Here is a 23,134-nt window from a genome sequence, read left to right on the forward strand (position 1 = left end):
TATTCTATAGTATATTATGTTAATTAATATATTTTATTATTTCTATCAATATATTAATTATATATAATATGTATTTTAATAATATATATTATTCCATAAGAATATACTATTATTGTTAATTATATGATTATATAATATCTTCTCATAAGTATATAATTATATAGTAAGATATTATATATTATAATAAAATAGTATATTATATAATTAATTATTTTTTAATATATATTTTTTATAGGTTCCAGGGTACATGTGCAAATCATGCAGAATTGTTGCATAGGTACATACATGGCAATGTGGTTTGCTGCCTGTATCCCCCCGTCACCTATATCTGGCATTTCTCCCCACATTATCCCTCCCCAACCTCCCTACCCCTCACTGTCTCTCCCCTAGTCCCTCCCAACAGAACCCAGTGTGTGATGCTCCTCTCCCTGTGTCCATGTGTTCTCATTGTTCAACACCTGCCTATGAGTGAGAACATTTGGTGTTTGATTCTCCATTCTTGTGTCAGTTTGCTGAGAATGATGGTTTCCAGATTAATCCATGTCCCTACAAAGGACATGAATTCACTGATAATTAATTATTAATTATTAATATAATATATTATATATGATTAATTTATAATTAACAATACATTTTAATAAATTATTTATTTTAATATATTAATTATAAATTTTAGTAAATCATATATTTTAATATATTAATTAATATATTATAATTTTTATTATATTATAATTATGTATTATATTTTATTATAATTACATATTATATCATAATATAAAATTTATAACATATATAATACATTATTATGAATATATATAATATATAATAATATATAATTATAGTAATATAATTATGATATATTATATCATTTACAATAATATAATTGTAATATATTTTAACATATAATATTAATATATAATAATATAACATATATAATATACAATTTTAATATATAATAATATAATATAATGGTAAAAGTAGATCTAACATTTGATCCAGAAATCCCACTACTGAATATTTACCCAGAGGAAAAGAAGTCATTTTATGAAAATGACACTTGTACATGCATTTTATAACAATTTGCCATTGTAAAAATATGGACCCAGTCCAATTGTCCATCAATCAACAAGTGAAAGAAAATGGGGAATATATACATCATGGAATACTACTCAGCCATGAAAGGGAAAGAAATAATGGCATTTGCAGCAACCTGGATGGAATTGGATGCCATTTTTCTAAGTGAAGTAATTCAGGAATGGAAAATCAAACATTGTTTATTCTCATTTATAAGTGGGGGCTAAGCTTGAGGATGCAAAGACATAAAAATGATAAATAAACTTTGGGGCTCTGGGGGAAGAGTGGGAAGGGGGTGAGGAATAAAAGACTACACATTGGCTAGAGTGTACACTGCCCAGGGAATAGGTGCCCCAGAATCTCAGAAATTACCACTAAATAACTTATCCATGTAACCAAACATCACCTGTTCCCCTAAAACTACTGAAATAAAACAAACAAACAAAACATGCTACCAGGGAAAATCACTTAACCACAAAAGAAAATAGTAAGAAAGGAAGAAAGAAGGGGAAAAGTTATAAAATCACCATAAAACAAATAAAATGGCAGTAGTACATCCTTACTATCACTAATAACACTGAATGTAAATGGACTCAGTTCTCCAGTTAAAAGGCATAAAGTGGCTGAATGGATAAAGAAAGAAGACCCAACTATATGCTGCCTACAAGAAACTTACTCAACTTAAAGGCGCACACATAGACTGAAGGTAAATGGATAGAGAAAGATATTTCATGCAGCTGGAAACCAAATAAGACAAGAGTACCTTTTCTTATAACAGATGAAATACACTACAAATCAAAGATGGTAAGAAAAGAAAGAAGATCACGACATAAAGATAAAGGGGTAAATTCAGCAAGAGGATGTAATAGTCATAAATATTGCTGCATCCAACTCCAGAGCTTTCAAGTATACAAAGTAAAAATTAATAGCTGTAAATAGGTATCTTGCAATACAGTAATAGTAGGAGACTTCAACATCCCACTCTCAATAATGGACAGAAAACCAACAAAGAAATGTCAGGATTAAACTATACTCTAGACTAAACAGGTCTCACTGACATGTACAGAACATTTCACCCAACTGCTGCAGAATACACATTCTTTTCATCAGCACCCCAGAATAGACCATATCTTAGGCTGGAAAACAAGTCTCAACAAATTCAAAAAAGTAGAAAGCATATCAAGTATCTTTTCTTCCACAATGGAATAACACTAGAAATCAATGAAAGAGGAACCTCAAAAATACACAAGTGCATGGCAATTAAACAATATGCTTCTGAACAAACAGTGGATCAATGAGAAATTAAGAAAATTAAGAGATTTTTAAAAATGGAAATGAAAATACAACATACTGAAATATATGGGATACAGCAAAAAAGCAAAAACAAAATCAAAATACACAAAATAGTACTAAGAGGAAAGTTTATAGCAGTAAACACCCATATCAAATAAGTACATTGAGACCAGCCTGGTCGCCATGATGAAACCCAATGTCTACTAAAAATCCAAAAAAATTAGCCAGGCATGGTGGCATGTGCCTGTAATCCCAGCTGCTCTGGAGGCTGAGGCAGGAGAATTGCTTGAACCTGGGAGGTGGAGGTCACAGTTAGCCAAGATTGTACCCCTGCACTCCAGCCTGGGCAACAGAGTGAGACTCCATCTAAAAAAAAAAAAAAAGTAGAAATACTGCAAATAACCAGCTAATGGTGCACCTCAGGGAACAAAAAAAATAAAGAACAAACCAAACCCCAAATTAGTAGATAAAAATAAATAATAAACCTCAGAGAAGAAATAAATTAAATTGAGGCGTAAAAACTACAAAGGAGCAAGATCAAAAGTTGATTTTTTGAAAAGATAAACCAAATTGATAAACCTTTAGCTGGACTAAGTAAAAATAGAGAAAACCCAAGTAAATAAAATCAGAAATGAAAAGGAGAGATAACAATATTTTCTGTAGAAAGACAACAAATCATTTAAAAATATTATGAACAACTATACACCAACAATTTGGAAAACTTACAAGAAATTGATATATTTCTTATCATATACAATCAACCAATACTGAACCATGAAAAAGTAGAAAAGTTCAACAAATCAGTAACAACTCATGAGATCAAAGCCATAATAATCATAAATTTTTTAAATCTCTCACTAAAGAAAAGTCCAGGACCTGATGCTTCACTGCTGAATTCTACCAAACATTTAAAGAAGAACTAATGCTAATTCTATTCAAACCCTTTAAAAAATTTGAAGAGAACACCTCTAAACTCATTTTATAGAGCCAGCGTTACCCTGATACAAAACTAACAAAAAAAAGAAGACTCTAGGCTGATGTCACTGATAAACAAAGATGTAAAAATCTCCACCAAAAAATTAGCAAGCTAAATTAAACAGCACATTAAAAGATTTTTCACCACAATCAAGTGAATTTATTCCAGGAGTGCAAGGATGGTTTAACATAAGTAAATCAATAAAAAAGTGATATATTGCATTAACAGAATCAAGAACAAAGCCTATATGATCATGTCAATAGATGCTAAAAAATCATTCAGGAAAATTCAACATCCTTTTATGATGAAAAGCCTCAACAACCTGGATATAGAAGGAACATACTTTAACATAATAAAGGCCATGCATGGTAAATCCAAAGCTAACATGATACCAAATGGGGAAAAATAGAAGACATTTCCTCTAAAATGTGGAACAAAACAAAGATGTCCACTCTCGCCACATTTATTCAGCATAATACTGGAAGTCTCAGTCACAGAAATTAGGCAAGAGAAAGACATATGGGGCATTCTCGTTGAAAAGAAAGTCAAATTAGCCTTCTTTGCAGACAATATGGTTTTATAGTTATAAAAATCTAAATACTCCACCAAAAAATGTAAGAACTAATAAACACATTCAGTAAAGTTACAGAATACAAAATTAACATATAAAAATCAGTAGAATTTATATATGCCAGTAGCAAATAACCTGAAAAGGAAATCAAAAAGGCAATCCAATTGGCAATAGCTACAAAGAATATAAAATACAGGAATCAATTTAACCAAGAAGTGAAAGATGTATACAAAGAAAACTAAAACACTAATGAAAGAAATAGAAGAGGACACAAAAATAGAAATATTTTAGGCTAATGGATTGACAGAATTAGTATTGTTAAATGCCCAAATCAACTACCCAAAGCAGTTTACAGATCCAATGTAATCCCTATGAAAATACTAATTGCATTTTTCACAGAAATAGAAATAACAATCATAAATTTTAGATAGAACAACAGAAGGCCCCCAATAGTCAAAGCTATTCTGAGCAAAAAAACAAAGCTGGAGGCACTCACATTACCTGACTTCAAAATATACTGCAAAATTATGGTAAGCAAATCAGCATGGCACTAAAACAGACACAAAAACCAGTGGAACAGAACAGAGAACCCAGATACAAATCCATGCATTTATAGCCAAGCCACTCTTGACAAATATACCAAGGACATACATGGGAAAAGACAGTCTCTTCAATAAATGGCACTGGGAAAACTGAATAGCCATATGCATAAGAATGAAACCAGACTCCATCTCACACCATATAAAAAAAATCAAATAAAAATGAATTAAATAACTAAATGTAAGACCTAAGACTATGAAACTACTAGAAGAAAACATTTGGAAACACTCCAGGATATTGGTCTGAGCAAAGATTCTTGGGTAAGACCTCAAAAGCACAGGCCACCAAAGCAAAAATACAGACAAATAGAATTATATCAACCAGAAAAGCTTCTGGACAGCAAAGGAAAAATCAACAGAGTGAAGAGACAACCCACAAAGTGGGAGAAAATATTTTCAAACCATCCATCTAATAAACAAGTTAATAATCTAGATATATAAAGAGCTCAGACAACACAATAGCAAAAAAGCAACTAATCTGATTTTAAAATTGTCAAAAGAACTGAATAGACATTTCTCAAAAGAAGACATACAAATGGCCAATAGATATATAAATAAATGCTCAACAACACTAATAATCAGGGAAACGTAACTCAAAAAGACAATGAGATATCATCACACTTCAGGCAGAATGGCTTTTATCAAAAGGACAGGAAATAATGGGTACTGGCGAAGATATGATGAAAGGAGAACCCTCACACACTGTTGATGGGAATGCAAATTAGTATAGTCATTATGGAAAACTGTAGGGAGGTTCCTCAAAAAACTAAAGATAGTATTACTATATGATTCAGTAATTCCACTTCTGAGTATATATCGAGAAAAAAGAAAATCCTATATCGAAGTGATAGCTGCACTGTGTTTACTGCAGTGCTGTTTATAATAGCCGAAATACGGAATCAGCCTACGTGTCCATCAGTGAATGAATGGGTAAAGAAAATGTGGTGTATACACACACATATTCAGCCATAAAAAATGGAATCCTGTTATTTGTAGTAACAAGATGGAACTGGAGGTCATTATGTTAAATGAAATAAGCCAAGCACAGAAAGACAGATATCCATGTTCTCATTCATATGTGGGAGCTAAAATTGTTGATCCCAAGAAGATAAGGGAGTAGATTAATGGTTACCAGAGGCTGAGAAGTTACCCTTCCCAGGATAAAGAGACGTTGATTGAGTACAAATATACAATTATAAGAAATAAAACCTCGAGTTTGATAATCAATAAGGTGACTATAATCTATTTCAAAATAGCTAAAAGAGAATAATTCAGATGTTTCTGGTGTAATGAAAAGACAAATATTTGAGGTGACAGATACCCCAATTATACTAATTTGATCTTTATAAATTATATGAATGTACTAAATTATCACAAAAAGGCTAGAAAATATGTACATGTTATTTTCAATACAAAAATAAAATTTTAAAACAATATTAATTAAAAATAACAGTGAGATGCCACTTGTCAAATACTAAATTAGCAACGTTGTAAATGATGAAAGTATTTAGTGTCAGTGATTATTCAGTAAAATACATTCTCATGGCTGGGCGCAGTGGCTCATGCCTGTAATCCCAGCACTTTGGGAGGCCGAGGTGGGCGGATCACGAGGTCAAGAAATCAAGACCATCCTGGCCAACATGGTGAAATCCCATCTCTACTAAAAACACACACACAAAAATTTAGCTGGGCGTGGCGGTGCGTGCCTGTAGTCCCAGTTACTCAGGAGGCTGAGGCAGGAGAATTGCTTGAACCCGGGAGGCAGAGGTTGCAGTGAGCCGAGATTGCGCCACTGCACTCCAGCCTGGCGCCTGGCGACAGAGTGAGACTCTGTCTCAAAAAAAAAAAAAAACCAAAATACATTCTCATTTATAACTTAGAGGAGTAACATTTTTTATGGCTATTGGAAAGTCACTTTGCCAGATGGTGTTCACTGTATTGTCACAGTAATTCCACTACAAGTTATTTCCAAAAAAAGGTTTAGTTTTATGCACTATTTGTCCACTCTATATATCACGATAAAACTATTTTTAAAATAATTATCAATGTACAAATATAGATAAGATTCAAGGAGCTTAGCCACCACATTAAAAAATAATCTAATGAAATTGGGAAATAATTATGGTTTACCGGGTTTGTAATGAAATTGTGGACAAAATATTTGACTGATTATTAGAAGAAATAATACTTTTTATTTTAGTCTTCTCTGCTTGGCGCCTCTGCCATGAACTAAATATAGCCCTGAGGATGAAATAAGTGAGAATGTATATTCCAGTTTTCTTAAGTTTGAGTCATATTTTATCTTATCTATTTCCCATTTGTTTCCCTTTTGTGGATTTTGTACGAGGCTGAGACACATCTCCATTGAGGAGAATTTCTAAGTATCAGTGAGATTGCCTCGTATTCCCACCCTCTCCATGGAATGAGGCCCCTGGGGTTGCACAGACCTGAGGTTCTTATCCCATGTGGGTCCTCTGTCTTGAGGCAGGTCTCCATCTCATGGAATAAATTCTCTTCAAGAGAACCCCTTCTTCTGGATGAAACTGAAAACGGATGTTTCGTGGTTAGGATTCAGACTCAAATGGCGTATCCCTTATATTAGGACAGTTAATGCTAAGGTTTGACACATATTAATCCCTCTGCGCTAAAATCCAATGGCCTTTTTGGCACCTATCCCTGCTAATGTATTTTTAATGTTTATTCTCCTTTTTCTTGAACCATTGAAATTCCTCTACTTTTATTACCAAGTTCTTTGCATAGTATTTACTATGTGCCGGTCGTTTTTCATACAGATGATTAATTTATTTAACTATCTTAACAACCTAATGAGTTAGTACTGTTATTATCTTTACAAATTAGGAAATTGGAGTTTGGAAAGGTTCTAGCCAAAGGCCACAAGCTAGTAAATTATATAAGTGGTGTTCAAACCCAGGACACCCTTGTTCTTAATCTTCCACCATGCTTCCACATTTTCTATTGGTCATTTCTGCAATCTAGATTCTGAACCAAAACATACAATTACCTTCCGTCTATCAGCTGAGATCTTTGCCTATCTGACTCATCATCTGTATTTCAGACTACAGCTTCTAAAAGATTGCATTTGTATAAATGGGAATTGTGGATTGGCTGATTCTTGATCATTCCACATGCGTCTGCATTTGGCCTGGTGCTCAAGGTGGCCAGTGCATTTCTCCCTCTCTGCAGGAAGCCCCCATCCTGTGTGCCCTTGGTGGCAGGTAACTCACATTTTATGCAATCCCAGTGGGGCTCTCACCTCTGTGGGGAAGATGTTTTTGTTTCTGAACTTTACACCACTTGAGAAATAGAATAAACAGAACCAGGAGAAGGAGCCCAAAGACACTAGATAAAATAAGTGCTGAATGACCTGTATAGAAATTAAACATTGATAAGTATTAAACTGGTAAATATCAAGTGTGGGTTTATACACTGGAAAAAAACTGGTTCCCTAGTTGCTGAGAAGAATGATGGCTATACGTTTCAACATATTCATGAACAGTACATAATCTCTGAGAGCTATTTTAGATGAAAACTATCTTGGAACAACTGAATCCAAATCTATCTGTAATTCTATTGCCCTAAATTACTTTCAATTTTATACAAAAGACTCGATAATTAAACCTTTCGTCTTGCATTGCATTCACTACTAAAACACCAGACTCAGAAAATACTAGGGCCTGATCGGTTTCTTTTTCTTTTCTTTTTCTTTCTTTCTTTGTTGTTGTTTTGAGATGGAGTCTCACTCCATCACCCAGGCTGAGTGCAGGGGCACAATCTCGGCTCCCTGCAGCCTCTGCCTCCCGGGTTTAAGCAATTCCCCTGAAGCTTGAGCTGTTTCTGCCAGTCTCATAAAGACTATTTGAGAACCTAAAGATATAATTCTATCTATGAGGGTAGCATGAGAGTCTTATCATTCTCTGCATGTAAAAAGGGTTTTTCTAGAGAGAAGGATTGCATAGCAAAGCAGTCACAGAGCTACTGATGCCGCTGGCTGCCATCCACAGTCTCGTGTTTCTGCGGTCCTCAGTCTTCTTTGATTATCGTAGCAGTTTCTGCCCTCCCTTGACCTTCCATATAACCTTAGGTTATACCACCGATAGGCAGAAAACTATACCTGAGGAGGCATTCAGTGATTTCAGCGACTGTCCTGAGAGAGGAGAGAGGGAGAGAAGATGTAAATGAAAGAAAAGGAGCTGGATGTTCTTCTTACACCTCCTGTGAATATTGGATGGCATTTAAAATATCACTCAGAATCCTCTTGCTTGGAAGTCTAAGGCTAAATCCAGCTTTTTTCCCCTCAAAATTATGGTGGCTATTTTAGATAACTGTGGCACGTTATCTGATTTAGTTGGGGAAAAACATTAGTTTAACACAGCCTTTCATTCTTCAGCAAGAAGTCCTAGTAACTTCAGCTCAACTATCTGAGGCTGTTTCCCAATGTCCTTTACCCTTAGTAGGAGGCTCAGTTTAAGTGCAGCCTTTTTACACTTACCAGAGCACCTCACACCAGCATCTTCCTTGTGTCCACAGTCACTTTGTCCCCAGGGTTTGGCACGACAGTCCCATAGAAATGACTCATTTCCCTTGCACTGCATCTCATCCAACCAGATAGGTCCAGTCCCCCGGCCAAACGCAGCCTCCCTCAGGGCAGCCAGAGCAGAGCCGCAGCCCAGCTGCTGACACACCACTTCCGCCTCGGCCAGGTCCCAGGAGTCATCACACACTGTGCCCCAGGAGCCTTCGTGCCAGACCTCCACTCTCCCAGAGCACTCCGTGTCTCCTCCACGCACTCTTATTTTATCTACAAAGGCACAAAACATTGCTGTTTTTACTCCCGAAGGAGGTTGTGGGAGAATGCTAGGCAGAAAAACTTGAAGGTAGTAAATGTGTTTGATGAATATGGGTGTGGGAAGGAAGGCAGAATTTCAGTGTTACGTAGTTTAGAGAATAGCTTGTAGCTCGGTGACTCACGCCTGTAATCCAAGCACTTTGGAGGCCAAGGCGGGCCGATCACCTGAGGTCGGGAGTTCAAGACCAGCCTGACCAACACGGTGAAACCCCGTCTTTAAAAAAAAAAAAAAAAAAGAGAATAACCTGTAAAGTGAATAAGCCCCTACACGTGACTGTGGTTGGTCCTAGTCACAGTCAAGGGGTGAAGCATCTCCAGCGAGGCCAAACCAGATATTTATTTTCTACTCTAGATGTTTGAAAACAAAACATATTGATTTCATTTTCCGAAGTTCAATGTCCTATCTGACCCAAACACCCTATCTTGCCCCTCTCATTTTCACTGTTTCTCCAAATATAACTAATGTTCACTTGGCTCAAGTCTGATCTATAGACTGTTGCTTCTTCGATGCCCTCCAATTATCAGTCCTTTCTTGCCTTCACTTCGATCCTCGTAAAGTATGTATACTAAGATGATAACCACACACATTCTCTTTCCCAAATGAACAATGCCTTGGCACTAGTGACCTCTCATCACACCTACATGGCTGTGTACAAATGCAGGATAAACCTAACTCTCTAACTCCTTCAAGCCAGTTCCTGAAATACTGAGCTTCGCTGCAGATAATTATAACTGGGGCCATTTTAAACTTGCTGTCAAGAAAGTCTGCAGAATCCTCAATATTTTAGAATGATATTATCATTTTTATTTCTCATTCTTCATTATTTTGTTAAATGTTCTTTCATATTCTAAGCCTCTGCCCACCAACAACATGAAAACCAAAAGAGAATCTCAGGATATCTCTATTGGACTTTAGTTTCCATAATAGCATAGGAAAAGCTAAAGTTTCAGCAGATAATGAACTTTTAGGTAACTTGTCTTCTTTTCCAAAGGGCTTTTTGATCTAAACATCTCATCCCCAAGTCAATTAACCTGATAACGTTCACATGCACCCTTTAAAAAATCTTTCTCCTTGTCATAAGAGCCCCTCTCCAGTTACAGTACCATGTTAACCCTTTTCTCTCTCTCATAGCAAAACACCTTGAAAGGGTTTGATTCATTTTTTTCTCTTAATTTTTGTAAATCTCTGTCTTATTAATAAATACTTTTAGACTAGCTTCTACCTCCTACTAATACAGAGTGCATCACTGAATGGCTATCTCATAATAAATTCAGAGTATGTTTTTTAATTCTACTTCTTTGCTATGGTTTGGCTGTCCCCAACCAAATCTCAAATTGTAGCTCCCACAATTCCCATGTGTTGTGGGAGGGACCTGGTGGGAAGTAATTGAATCATGGACTGGGTCTTTTCTGTTCTTGTGATAGTGAATAAGTCTCGCAAGAGCTGATGGTTTTATAAAGGGGAGCTTTCCCGCACACACTCTTGCTTGCCACCATGTTTTAAGATATGACTTTGTTCCTCCTTTGCCTTCCGCCATGATTGTGAGGCCTGCCCAAACGTGAAACTGTGAGTCCATTAAGCCTCAGGTATGTCTTTATTAGCAGCATGAGAATTGACTAATACATGCTTTAATCCTTTCACAAAATTGACTTGAGAAAATAAGATTAACCCAGTAGTCCTAGACATTCTTTTTAAGTATTAACAAATTACCATCCAAAATAGCTATAGTTATCTCTCTCCAATACTGAAATATAATTTTATTCCATGTATTATTAAAGATCATACAAGCTGGCAGAATTTATCCTGGTAATTTTATATTGCAACAAATCTTCAGTACTAAAATTAACAAATATAAAAAGAGCCCTAAAGAGAATCTATGGCATAGTATCATTCATATTCATATTGATGCAAAATTTTCATGTAAAATATGGAAAATTAAAACAAGATAGTTGAAATCCAAAATTTCAGGTAATATAATGGATTAAATGGAAAAATAGATTTTGGAAAGAAAATATTGAGAAATATCCTAAAATAATGTTCTGTATGCTTAAGGATATTTAATGTGATGTTAACTAAAACGGAAAAATAATTTGAATTTTCTAAATGTCCAATCACAGGCATGTGGTGCATGAGATCATAGCATATCATATGGTAAAGAAATATGCTTTAGTGTGAGAAAATATTACGGAATCAAAAGAGCAAGCAGCACAAATACACATTGTATAACATTTTTTGCAGTAAAATACATGAATATATATAAAATACAAATGCATATATGATACACAAGAGTATAACTTCAGCTAATATGGCATCCACTGATCATGGCATTATAGGTGATATTTGTATTTTTTTCAAATTCTTGTTTGGGGAATTATGTGATAAAATTATAATAGTAAAAGGAAGCAAAGTGCTTAAAAATATAAATCACAGGCCAGGCACGGTGGCTCATGCCTGTAATCCCAGCACTTTGGGAGGCCAAGGCGGGTGGATCACGAGGTCAAGAGATCGAGACCATCCTGGCCAACATGGTGAAACCCCGTCTCTACTAAAAATACAAAAATTAGCCGGGCGTTTGGTACATGCCTGTAGTCCCAGCTACTTGGGAGGCTGAAGCAGAAGAATCGCTTGAACTTGGGAGGCGGAGGTTGCAGTGAGCCGAGACTGCGTCACTGTGCTCCAGCCTGGCAACAGGGCAACTCCGAATCTCAAAAAAAAAAAAAAAAAAAGTATATATATATATATATACCACAAATGGACAATATTCATAAATAATGTCAATATCCACTACTAACCAAATACATGCAAATTATGTTGAAATAGGTAAAATTTTAATTTGGGAATTACGTGTATGTCTGTGTGTGTTTCTCTCTGTGTGTAACATTGGTAGGAAGGGTGAAATAAAATCGATGCTCTCATATACTGGTGATAAGAATGAAAACTGACACCATAGGCTTTCTGCTGAAGTAATTAACTAGTACATATAAAGATACATAAAAAATGTTCCCTCATTTTACCCACTCATGAGACTAGAAATATAACCTTCAGATATAATCAGAGATTCACTGAAAATGAATAAGGGTGCTTATGATGACATTATTTATACTAGTTTGACAGTGAGAAATAGCCTTAAAACCAATAATCACATGATTGTGTTCACATGATAAAATATTGCATGCCATTTGAAGGCTATTTATTGAAATTAGAATATATTTACAGTATACTTTTACATATAAAAGTAGGATACAGAAATCCTACTTTATGCATACGTGGTATTATACATGTATAAAAATACATTATATACATATATATCATACTGTATATACATATACACATATACAGTATCTACATTTTATATACACTATCATAACTTTAAGTTTTTGAACAAAAGATAGACTAATAATGTTTCTGAATATTGGTAAAGGTTATTTTTGATAATCAGATTAAATGTGAAATGAATTTATTATTTATAATTGTACAATTTCTAAAATCTCTACAATAAACATATTACATTTTAATCAAATAGGACATTTACAAGTGCCTTATAAATAATCAAGTAACTTCTCGTAGTAAAACGTTCTGCAGGAAAAAATAAAGGTGTTTAATCTCCCCAAATAATTTACATTTCCTCAAAAGTTCTGAGCTTTCTAGAATTTCTAAGACAAAACATATTCTATTTTTCATTTTTTAAAACCCTATAATTGTTTATGAGTTGTTATCCTTTTAAAACCAAACCAAAATAATAAAATTTCAATATACCACAGATGTGATAAATCACCATTTATTGTCATGTACTTTTCAGTGAGTCTGCCATGTGTTCCTGGATGGAAAGATTTGCTATTTTCGGTAAATTATATTCCACAGGGTTTCAGTGACAGCCAGTGTTCAGAGCGATACCCACCTTCACATGTGATCCAGGTCTCTTCTGCTGGGCTAGAGATTCTTCGCTCCCACGGCGCAGACAGGCACTGCCATAGGGAGATATGCATTTTAGGACATTGAATGTCATCCACCCACATGAAACCAGAGCCTGTCTTAGATAAAGGGGCGGGGCTGACGACTCCATTCTCTGCACAGCCCAGCTGCCTGCACGCAATCCCTGCTGTGGCTGTGGTGATGTTCCTCCTGCCAACGCTGCCCCAGGTCCCATTATAGAAGACTTCCAGTCTCCCAGCACAGCTCTCCGTTTCAGTTTCACTGTAGAGCCTCAAGGCTGTGAATTCTAGAGGCAAATACAAAACCTAGTGTTAAATATTTCCTTTGGAGTTGGACAATTCCTCCCCAAGGAATCCATTTCTTCCCCTGGAAACAACATACTAGGGCTCACGCTACAATTCCATAAATCACTCCAACATATTAACAGCATATTATCTGATGGAAACTGAGGGTCTTGTGTGATTTCCGGGTTAGCGAGGGTTTCCCAAGAATAGTATTTGAGCATTAAATTTGTATCAATGAGTTAAAATGCAACGTTCTACACGCTACTCTGGAACATAAATTCGATTCAGACAATTATCAGGAGGTCAACCCCATTTGCAGGGATGTCCAAGGGAGAGAATTCAGGCATGGGTTCTCAGTTTCTGTTTCTGGTCAGGCTCATCCCTCTTTTCCGCTTACCGCTAGAGACAGAAACTAACAACCACGGCTGCAGGCTGTTAAAAGCCTAAAACAAAACGGAACAACAAAATATGGCCGACTGAGCACAGTTGACAGTGTATTCTCAGACAAGTTATTCAATGTCTTTTGACCTCTTAAGGTCAAAGTGGATATAATATGAGGTCCCTTTTTTGGGGTCCAACCTTCTCTGACAGTAAGACCAACCTTCTATTTTTCTCAGTTATGGATGATACCCAGACAAATGAAATATGACAAGTGTATTAAGAAATCAGTATAAGAACAGGATTAAAATCAAGTCGATTTTTTTTTGTCTTCCTAAGCCACTTCTCACTACACTTTACAACTGTGTTGTGTGTGTGCATGTGTGTGCACGTGTGTGTGGAGGAGGGTGAAAAGGCAGCAACACAGACCTGAGCAGATGACCCCTGCGTCCTCCTTGTGCCTGCAGTCGTGCTGCCCCCAGCCCCGGGAGGGGCACTGCCACAAGTGGGACTCCGTTCCTGTGCAGTTCAGGTCATCCAGCCAGATGGGCCCTGACCCCGCCCCAAAGTGAGCAGAGAGCGTGGCATTGAGGGCCTCTCCACAGCCCAGCTGTCTGCACACCACGTGGGCATCGCTCAGGTCCCAGCTGTCATCACAGACGCTGCCCCAGGCGCGGTCGTGATAGATCTCGACTCTCCCGGCGCAGCGGCTGCTCCCGTCCACCAGGCGGAGCTGTTTGTCCTCTTAAAGGAGAAAGGCCAGTTACTAAATCACGTTCTTTAAAGCGGCAGTGGCCGGGCGCGGTGGCTCACGCCTGTAATCCCAGCACTCTGGGAGGCCGAGGCAGGTGGATCACAAGGTCAGGAGATCGAGACCATCCTGGCCAACACGGTGAAACCCCGTCTCTACTAAAAATACAAAAATTAGCTGAGTATGGTGGCGCGCGCCTGTAGTCCCAGCTACTCGGGAGGCTGAGGAACGAGAGGAACGAGAATTGCTTGAACCCAGGAGGCGGAGGTTGCAGTGAGCCGAGATTGCGCCATTGCACTCCAGCCTGGCGCCTGGCGACGGAGCGAGACTCTGTCTCAAAAACAAACAAACAAAAAGCTGCAGTGTTTCCTAAGACTGATTCTGCTTACCTAAGCAGACGAAAACACCGCCCTCCGGAACTGCAGGCAAATATGGGTGAGATAAATTTGCAGGGCATAGAAACACTGGCTGGGTCAGGTTTCCTGGTGGAGGGTGCAGGAAATAGGGCAAAAGTAAGACCGAAATGCATGGAAAAGGTTGAAGAGTTCTGTGATAACATGGAATGGGCAATTATGATAAGGACTTTTCAAACCCTGTCGTCTATGGAAATCATTTTTATTAATAATGTCTACTCCTAAATCCCCAAACACAGAGGTGTTCACTTCACCCTAGGAATGGCCCTAGTTATCTTTATTTCTTACATGTTACTCTGACTGTCATGCCTATCCTCCTCCCACGTGTGCCCCCATTTTCTTACCCCTCTTTCCTTTAATCCCACACTCCCATATCTGGGCTATGTTGACAGTAGTTGACCATAAGCACTGTTCTCTTACCTGTGCAGGTCACAGAGACAGTGTTTTCATGGATACAGGGAGCTGCTCCAAGAACTGTCATTGGACAGCTATCCAGAACTGATTCCTTCCCGGAGCAATGAAAATTGTGTCCCCAAACACGACCACTTCCTTCTCCAATATATTTTCCTCCTGTGGTTGAGACAGCAACCCCACAGCTGAGCTGTCTGCAAAGAACATGGGCATCTTCTAGGTCCCAGTGGGTGTCACACAGTGAGCCCCAGTATCCAAACACCTTGAGCTCCACTTGCCCCTCACACTGGGATTTGCCATTCACAAGACGGGCATCTGTATATCCTGGGGGAGACAGGGCCATAGAAGAGACATCATGACATATCAGCTCCAGCTCCATACTCCCCATCTCTAGCCCCAACCAATTAAGATTATTAAAAATCTCACGAGAACAGATGACTCCAACTTCTCTGCCGTGCATACAAGTGCCTTCCGAATGCTGAACTGTGGGGCATAATGCAAGGTAAGTTTCACTCCCTTCACACTGGAACTTTTCGGCCCAAGTTAGACCATTCCCTTTTTCAAAGTGAGCTCCCACAGAAAGAGATATGGCCTCTCCACAATTTAATTCTCTGCACAGCACATGGGCAGCATGAAGAGAGAAATCAGAATCACAAACAGAGCCCCATGTGTCTCCATGTTTCACTTCAACAAGTCCAGAACAGGGCGTATCAGCTCCAACCAGCCTGGGCTGCCTGTGGGCTACAAAGTAGTATTTCAAAGGTTAGTTTTTTGGGTTTTCCAAAATCTATCCCTGTCTCCAATCTCCACATCTAACCCCAGGGCAGTTTTTCTCCATTCATTAGAAAATGCCATTGGTAGACGCTCAGAGAATAATATTTGCAGTACAGACTTAAGTTCATAGATCTGGATTACATACCTATTTTCTACGTCTTGGTGACCCACCAATCCTAGATTTAGAACTGAAGGAAATTAATTGCACAATTTGTTTACGTTGAAAGACACTGACTAACCTCAGCATTAAACAGTATATTAAGATTTGTAGTCATCGTAACAAGATGGTATAAAATAAGAATAGAAGGACTTCTACCTACTGGGTCAGACCCCAGGAATCTATCTAAATGAGTAATTTATAAACAACCAAAAAATGCTGCCCATTATTCTGACTCTATCCTTTGCAGCAAAACTACTTATATTAGCAGTGTGAGTTGTCTGTCTCCAACCCAGGCATTTTTCCAAACTCCTGACTCATTTATCCAATTTCCGTCTAGCATTTCCTCTTGGATTTCCTATAGGCATCTCAGTGTGAATTCCTTGGAGTCCTTTCAAGCACCTATCTAAAGCTGCAGACTTCCATATCTCTATTGATGGAACTCCATCATGCCAGAGACTCAAATATTTAGAAATAATTCTTGACTTCTGTTACATAATGTATCTTGCCTTTCAGAAAGTTTTGTTTTCTGCATTTTCAAAGTATGTCCACAATCCCAAAACTTCTCACCCCATCAACCCTAGCACCTGGATTGAACCACCACCATTACTTGCCTGAGTTACTGTAATAGATTCCTACAGATTCCCTATTTCTATAATTATTCCTCTATAGTTCATCTTTTAAAAAATAAAAATCCAAAGAGATCATTTAGAATGATCAGGTTAAATCAGTATTCCACCCCAAATCCTTCCATGATTCTATATTTCACTCAGAGTAAAAACCTAAACTCCTACGAAGACCTAGCTGTCCTTGGGTGACCTTCCCCTGCTCATTTACCTCTTTTGGTGCTATGTCCTGATGTTTTACTTATTGCGCTTCAGCTGGATTCCTTTCTCTTCTTCAAACATATCAGGCATAATCCTGCCCCAAGGCTTTTGAACTGGCTGCATCTCCATTTGTATTTTCCTTCTGCATATATGCACACAACTGACTCTCCCATCCCCTTCAAGTCTTTGTCTGTGTTTCACCTTTTAAGTAAGGCCTACCCCAATCATTTTATTTGGAATTTCATTCTGTCCTACAAACACTGTGAATTCTATTTTCCAGTTCTATTTTTTTCTATAGCCCCTAGCATCAGCTAGTAGCATATATTTTACTTCCTCACAGAAAGTGATGTTCTTTTGAACAGTACTACCCTAGAATCTCCTATCCATAAAAAAAAATTGAGTAACTCCCCTGGAGATCATATTCCTTTTTAGTCATTACCTTATCTATTTATTCGCCTTAAAATTCAACTTTTTGGAAATAATCTATGCCTATTATCCTAACATCTTTACCTCCCATTTCCTTCTCAACTTGAAATGATCTCCTTTTTCTAATGTGACAGAACTACTTTTATTAAATTTATTCATGACTGGCCGGGCACGGTGGCTCAAGCCTGTAATCCCAGCACTTTGGGAGGCCGAGGCGGGTGGATCACGAGGTCAAGAGATCGAGACCATCCTGGTCAACATGGTGAAACCCCGTCTCTACTAAAAATACAAAAAATTAGCTGGGCATGGTGGCGTGTGCCTGTAGTCCCAGCTACTCAGGAGGCTGAGGCAGGAGAATTGCCTGAACCCAGGAGGCGGAGGGTGCGGTGAGCCGAGATCGCGCCATTGCACTCCAGCCTGGGTAACAAGAGCGAAACTCCGTCTCAAAAAAAAAAAAAAAATTATTCATGACTTCTCTGTTGCTAAACTTGGTGGAAATTGTTTAGTTTCATCTACATTGGCCTCTTAGGTTTTTTCCAGAATTGATTTCCCCATCTTTTTGAAACGTCTTCTTCCCTTGGTTTTAGTGATGTGACATTCTGCGACCACTGCTCCTCAGTATGCTTTTCCAACTTCTTTTATGTCAGTAAACCATTAAATATTATTGTTCTTCAGGGCTAAGAGCTCGTTCTTCTTGGATCTAGGCTTTTAAAATTCTCAATTTACATTTTATTCCTAGATTTGGTTTCCATCTACATCTCTAGGACTCTAATAGTTCTATCTCCATTCAAGACAAGTCTTCTGATCACATAAACCTTACATCCACTTTCCTCCAACCCTCTTCCTTTGATGACTGCCTTACCATCACCTCACATTTCACACATACAAAGTTGGACTCATCATCCCACCCTCTCTAACCAGCTTCTCTTCCAAGATTATCTTTCCAGATGATGAAACTGCAGTATACCCATCTGCTTAATATAGAAATCTTTATCTTTATTCCTACATTCAGTGTATCAAGTTTTGTTGTTTTCAGCTCCATAATGAGCATCCTAATCAAAATTCCATATCATCCCTAGAATTATTCAACAACATGACTCCCTGCATCCAATAGCCTCTTCTCTCCAACACACACACACACACACACACACACACACACACACACACCCTGCAGTCAGAGTGCTGTCTGTGAAATGCAAGTTTTATCATGCTTACAACCTTCAATGGTTTACCATTCACTTTAGAATAAAGTCCAAACTCCCTATTCCACAAATAACCTTGCCCTTGCCTACATATCAAGACTTTATTATAACTTTCCCCCTCGTTCACTTCGATCTAATACCTCTTCTTTCAACCATTTTTTAGTTCCTGGAATAACACGAGTTCATTCCCAAGTGTGGTACTTGAATAAAATACTACTGTTTAAAGTAATCTTCCCAACACTTCTTCATATGATTAAATCATACATATCCTTCCCATCTTTCCTTAACTATCACTTCACAGAAATATTCTCCGACTCTGCAAATAGGTAATAGCTTCTAATTACGCCTTCTCATTTCATCTTGTGCTTCTACTTCATACAATTTTAAATAAAGAATTATTTTATTATATATTTTTATTATACACATGTCTTCTAGATAAGAGGGTAGGATTACTTTCATCTAGTTCATTTATTTTTGACCTAATATTGTTAAGTAGCCATGTCATAAATATGTATTAAATAATTGCAAAAATAAATAATCAAATAAACATGTTTATCTTTGTCCAGGAATTACCTGAGCAGATCAAACTTGCTTCCATATTTACAAAGCACATGGTCCGTTTCCACTCCCATTGTACACAATCCCAGATAGAGGCCTCCTTTCCAGTGCAGCGAGAATTAGATAGTAAGATGCGCAGTGATCCTTCTGTAAAATGAGGCTGTCTGGAGACACTGATTGGAGACCCACATTCAAGTTGCCTGCAAACAACTTCAGCAGTGTTCATTCCCCAGTTGTTAGCACACAAAATTCCCACAGCTCCCTGGACTTTCACCTCAACTATTCCGGCACACCTGCTGCTTCCACCCACAAGCCTCAGCTCCATATCCGATGCATCTGTAAACAAATACCACAATAATTTTAGAGAAGCACTCTACGTGAGACACTTAAGATTCCTCTCCATTCATGTACAGTAACATAGACCAGTGGCCAAAAGTTGAGAGATTGTTCAGGTCCTGGCTTCACCAGTGCATTTAATTTCATTTTGTATTTTCCTTAGAACTTAATTTTCCTGTTTACTGGATAAAAATAACATTTATAAAAAGTACACAGAGTATGTTTCAAATCCATTAAAATTTCTGGCTTATAAAGCAAGGATATAATTTTGCTTACAAAATCTTATCAGAGACTTAGGATAAAAAATAATGTTACTTAATGGCCCTAATTCTTGACTGAATATTTGAAGAATTACATATTGCATGTTAGAGACTAAAGAGAATATTAGGAAGAGGTGATACGATTTAATGAAAAGTCAAGGAAAAACTGCATAGGGTTGTGATATTACCAAATCCAGAAAAATGGAGAAACTTGCCTATTAGTGACGCCAAATGAAGTAATTCTAAAAAGAAATTGGAGCTCAGGAAAAGGAACATGAAATTCATTGTATGTGAGAAGAGAAGTGGGTTTTTTTTTAAATGAAAAATATTCAGCATCACTAATGATCAAGGAAATGCAAATCAAAACTACAGTGCAATACTACCTTATGCCTGCGAGAAAGACCATAATAAAAAAAATTAAAAATAACATGTTTGCATGGATGCAGTGAAAAGGGAACACTTCTACACTGCTGGTGGAATGTAAACTACTAGAACCGCTATGAAAAACAGTGTGGAGATTCCTTAAACTAAAAGCAGAACTACCATTTGATCCAGCAGTCCCACTACTGAGTATCTACCCAGAGGAAAAGAAGTCATTATCTGAAAAAGATACTTGCACATGCATATTTATAGCATCACAAGTCGCAATTGCAAAAATATAAAACCAGCCCAAATGCCCATCAATCAACAAGTGGATAAGGAAACTGTGGTATGTGTGTGTGTGTGTGTGTGTGTGTGTGTGTATATGATAGAATACTACTCAGTCATAAAAATGAATGAATTAATGACATCTGCAGCAATCTGGGTGGAACTGGAGACTATTATGCTAGGTGAAGTAACTCAGGAATGGAAAACCAAACATCATATGTTCTCATTCATAACTTGGAGCTAAGCTATGAGGATGCAAAGACATAAGAATAATACAATGGACTTTGAGGACTCAGGGGAAAGGGTAGAAGGGACTGTGAAGTGAAAGACTACCAATCAGGTTCAGTGTATACTGCTCGGGTGATGGGTGCACCGAAATCTCACACATCACCACTGAAGAATTCACTCATGTAACCAATTGCCACCTGTTTCCCAAAAACCTATGGAAATAAAAACCTTTTTTAAAAGGAGGAAAAAAATTAAATCAGAAATTAATTCTGAGCCAAACTGAGTCAGTCTTTGAGGGAAAGTTTTAGCAGTATTGATGTGAAATGCAATGAATCTAATTCCAGACTTATTATCTTTTTAGGGCACTTTGGTAGTTTTGGGTGTCCTGTAGTATAGTCTGTGAAACACTCAAGTAATAGTGCCTACTAATTTGACAGTATATTTAATTATATAAGAATATAATACTTCTTTATCTAAATAAAAACTATCCATAGTATCAGCTTGTTTTCTATTGTTTCAGTTTAAAGAAAAATTCAAAGGGGGGCACCAAGATGGCCGAGAAGAGGCAACACTGGAATGCAGCTCCCAGTGAATGAGACACAGAGGGCTAGAGGACTTCCCGAGTCCAAGTGAGGTACTGGGTTCATTTCAGTGGGACTGGTAGGACACTGAAAATAGCCCAGGGAAGGCAAGTCAAAGGAGGGCAAGAGCAACCCAGGGAGGGCGAACCAAGACAGGACAGGGCACGCCCCCACCTGGAACATGCAGCCAGCTTGGAGGGTCTGGGACTTCACCTCTTCAGTGCTCCAATTCAGATCCTGTGCTTCCCTCATCCCTCCTGCAACCCATGGTCCACGAGACCCCTGTCAGGCTGAGGGGTGCTGTGGGTTGTCAATGCAAATTTGAGCGACATCTCCCACCTGGTGCTGCAAGTTGTCAGCATGGACCTGGGAAGAAGTATGGACTAATGCCAGTGGGGTGGAACTGCTGTCCCACAGAAAGGCAGAGTTGAAAGCAGGGAAACAGGCCATAAGGCCTGGAAGGCCCCACCCCTACAAAACTCAAACTGAAGCCCACACGCTAGAAAGCTTCACAGCGAATACACCAGTTTGACCTTAACCAGGAAGACTGAGATTGGCAAAGGAGAGATGCCACTGGGAAGGCGGGGCTAAACTCACCTGCCTAAACAAACTCCAGGGGAAGACCACCCACCAGCAGCCTGACTGAATCCAAGGCAGCCCAGCAGCACCTCTACAGGCAAAAAAAGGCATAGCTCCAACCTCAACAGAAAGGACATCCACTCAGAGATTCCTCCTGAAATCACCAACTTCAAGGATCAAGCGGAGATAAATCCACAAAGATGGGAAGAAACCAGTGCAAAAAGGATGAAACCATCAAATACCTGAACACCTCATCTCCTCCCAGGGATCACAACTCCTCACCATCAAGGGAACAGAACAAGACAGAGAATGAGTTTGACAAACTGACAGAAGCAGGCTTCAGAAGGTGGGTAATAACAAACTTCTCTGAGGTAAAAGACCATGTTCTAACCCAATACAAAGAAACTAAGAACCTTGAAAAAAGGTTGGATCAAATGCCAACTAGAATAAACCACTTAGAGAAGAACATAAATGACTTGATGGAGCTGAAAGACATGGCATGAGCACTTTGTGAGGCATACAAAAGTTTCAACAGCCAAATTGACCAAGCAGAAGAAAGGATATCAGAGATTGAAGATCAAATCAATGAACTAAAATGAGAAGGCAAGATTAGAGAAAAAAGAGTGAAAACAAATGAACAAAGCCTAGAAGAAATATGAGATTATGTGAAAAGACCTAATCTACGCTTGATCAGCATATCTGAATGTGATGAAGAGAATGAATCCAAGCTGGAAAACACTCTTCAGGATATTATCCAAGAGAATGTCCACAACTTAACAAGGCAGGCCAATACTCAAATCCAGGAAATACAGAGAACACCACAAAGATACTCCTCAACAACAGGAAACTCAAGGCACATAATCATCAGACTCACCAGGGTTGAAATGAAGAAAAAAATCCTAAAGGCAGCCAGAGAGAAAGGTTGAGTCACCCACAAAGGAAAGACCACCAGACTCACAGCGGATCTCTCGGCAGAAACCCTACAAGCTAGAAGGGAGTGGGGGCCA

At 38.1% G+C, this 23,134-nt stretch overlaps 1 protein-coding gene across 1 annotated transcript in view; it reads right to left on the reverse strand.

The window, feature by feature from the left end:
* The window catches only part of CD163L1 (CD163 molecule like 1), an 84,978-nt gene that overhangs the window by 7,718 nt on the left and 54,126 nt on the right, over positions 1-23,134 (reverse strand). Inside the window, exons 9-18 of the mRNA XM_032254690.1 lie at positions 19,511-19,831; positions 15,978-16,292; positions 15,561-15,875; positions 15,117-15,209; positions 14,406-14,720; positions 13,280-13,600; positions 9,024-9,332; positions 8,646-8,678; positions 7,788-7,898; positions 6,961-7,056 (exon numbers count right to left, since the gene is read on the reverse strand). Of these exons, the coding sequence (XP_032110581.1) occupies positions 6,961-7,056; positions 7,788-7,898; positions 8,646-8,678; positions 9,024-9,332; positions 13,280-13,600; positions 14,406-14,720; positions 15,117-15,209; positions 15,561-15,875; positions 15,978-16,292; positions 19,511-19,831 (2,229 nt within the window). The remainder of the gene's footprint in view (positions 1-6,960; positions 7,057-7,787; positions 7,899-8,645; positions 8,679-9,023; positions 9,333-13,279; positions 13,601-14,405; positions 14,721-15,116; positions 15,210-15,560; positions 15,876-15,977; positions 16,293-19,510; positions 19,832-23,134) is intronic.

This window comes from Sapajus apella, unplaced genomic scaffold, assembly GCF_009761245.1.
Source record: "Sapajus apella isolate SASKATOON/1434 unplaced genomic scaffold, GSC_monkey_1.0 scaffold86, whole genome shotgun sequence".
Classification (NCBI taxonomy): domain Eukaryota; kingdom Metazoa; phylum Chordata; class Mammalia; order Primates; family Cebidae; genus Sapajus; species Sapajus apella.